The sequence below is a fragment of the Myotis lucifugus genome, unplaced genomic scaffold, assembly GCF_000147115.1.
Source record: "Myotis lucifugus unplaced genomic scaffold, Myoluc2.0 scaffold_423, whole genome shotgun sequence".
In the NCBI taxonomy this organism is placed as follows: domain Eukaryota; kingdom Metazoa; phylum Chordata; class Mammalia; order Chiroptera; family Vespertilionidae; genus Myotis; species Myotis lucifugus.
In genome coordinates, this window is record NW_005871471.1 from 541,126 (window position 1) to 542,710 (window position 1,585).

The window sequence follows — 1,585 nt, forward strand, 5'->3', positions numbered from 1 at the left end:
GTAGTTTGTTTATTCTACTCTGCATAACATCCTGATAAAGACGTAAATCATGGAATTTATTTCCTTCTCAACAGTTAAAAATATTTCGTGACTGTCAGAGCTACGGTCCCCGCCTTACGGAACTTTAACTTTCTAGAACGAAATGCCTAGCGGGTGATCATCAGTGTTTCCCAAGTTTCTACCTGTTTCGGGGACTTGGTCAGAGGGGATGAATCAGATCTGCCGAACGCGTCATTTTCCGCCCACCGTCCCTCCGCTTCCCGCAGCACCTCCGGAACGCCAGTCACCATCCGGAACGCCAGTCACCACGGCCAGCCCTCGGAAGGCAGGCACCCCTTGCCTGGTAACGGAGCTAGGTAATGGGACCAGCACCAGGACCAGGACCAGGACCAGGACCAAGGGGGTGTTCCAACCCGGCGAGAAGCCGAAGCGCAGCTTCCACTTCCTGCAAAGCTAGCGGAGCGCGCAAGTAATGCCCAGGAAGAGAGGGAGCAACACAGAAGAAAGAACGTACTTTAACTCGGCTTCTACCTTGTACCCCAGATGTCTGGGCCGGCCCCTAGAACTGGGACCAACAAGCCCCTCCCTTCCCACCTCTCCGGTCTAATTCTCTGGGCTCCCTCGCCCCAGCTCCGGAGGCACGTGGTCCATCCCTGCCCGGCTCCCGCCGCGCCCCTCCCAGCGCAACCTTCCCGCAAGCCCCTTCCTCATAGCGCCTCTCGCTTCCCCTTTTCCTTCGCTCTTCCGCCCCCGCTCTCCATCGTCCTTTCTGATTGGTCGAGCGCACCGGGGCCTGGTCAACCAATCGGCGAGCCAGGCTGGCGGCGATGGGCGTGGCCTCGGCGCCGGGGCCCTCAGATCGAGGCCGCCTCCCCCTCTCAGCCGGCAGCACATTCCGCCGCGGTTGCCGCCGCCCGGCCCCGCAGTTGTCTTTGCTGGAGCTGCCGTCGTGCCGGGGTGAGGGCGGGGGGTGGGACGGGTGGGGAGAGGAGAAGGCCGCGGCTGAAGCAGGTGACAGAGGAGGAAGGAAGCGGCGGCGCGGCGAGCGCAGCAGCTCAGGCGGCGGCCCGGTTCCTGGGAGTGTCGGTGCGGCGTGGTGGTTGGGGCGGATCCCGCGGGGCCCGGGCGGGGGAAGGAGTCACCGGCCCGGCCATGGCGGACAACGAGAAACTGGACAACCAACGGCTCAAGAATTTCAAGAACAAAGGCCGCGACTTGGAGGTAAACTCGGGGGCGCCGGCGGGGTGGGGGCCGTGGACCTCGGACCGATCTCCGCCGGGACTTCGAGTTTGGGGAGTAGGGCGGGAGCCGTCGCCGGGCCGCGGGGGAATGGCGCTGGGGGCCGCACGTCCGTTAATGTCTTTGTAAAGCCGCGGTAAAGTTTTGGTGATGACGGTCGGCCTCAGCAAGAAGCCATATGCTTAGTGTCAGCGGGTCATCCGAGGATGTACGGGGAATCGCATCTTCTATGAAGGGTGTGTCGGGGGATCAGTATCTATTTCTTTTCCTTTCGTTTTGAATAAATTCTATGCGAGAGAGTCAATAAAAGAGACAGAAAGTAGACGTGTTGGAGGTGTGATTGTTT

At 60.9% G+C, this 1,585-nt stretch overlaps 1 protein-coding gene and 1 long non-coding RNA gene across 4 annotated transcripts in view; one reads left to right on the forward strand and one right to left on the reverse strand.

Moving 5' to 3' along the window:
- Nucleotides 1–290, reverse strand: part of LOC106699512 — a 25,340-nt gene extending 25,050 nt beyond the window's left edge. The window contains exon 1 of the long non-coding RNA XR_002826227.1: nucleotides 183–290. This is a non-coding gene — a long non-coding RNA (uncharacterized LOC106699512). The remainder of the gene's footprint in view (nucleotides 1–182) is intronic.
- A 676-nt stretch (nucleotides 291–966) lies between these two features.
- Nucleotides 967–1,585, forward strand: part of KPNA4 (karyopherin subunit alpha 4) — a 49,856-nt gene continuing 49,237 nt past the window's right edge. For 2 of the 3 annotated variants that reach the window (XM_023744003.1, XM_023744002.1), the window contains exon 1: nucleotides 967–1,221. In XM_023744003.1, the coding sequence (XP_023599771.1) occupies nucleotides 1,153–1,221 (69 nt within the window). In that variant the 5' untranslated portion in view covers nucleotides 967–1,152. The remainder of the gene's footprint in view (nucleotides 1,222–1,585) is intronic. The other variant, XM_006102672.3, reaches the window with a different exon arrangement.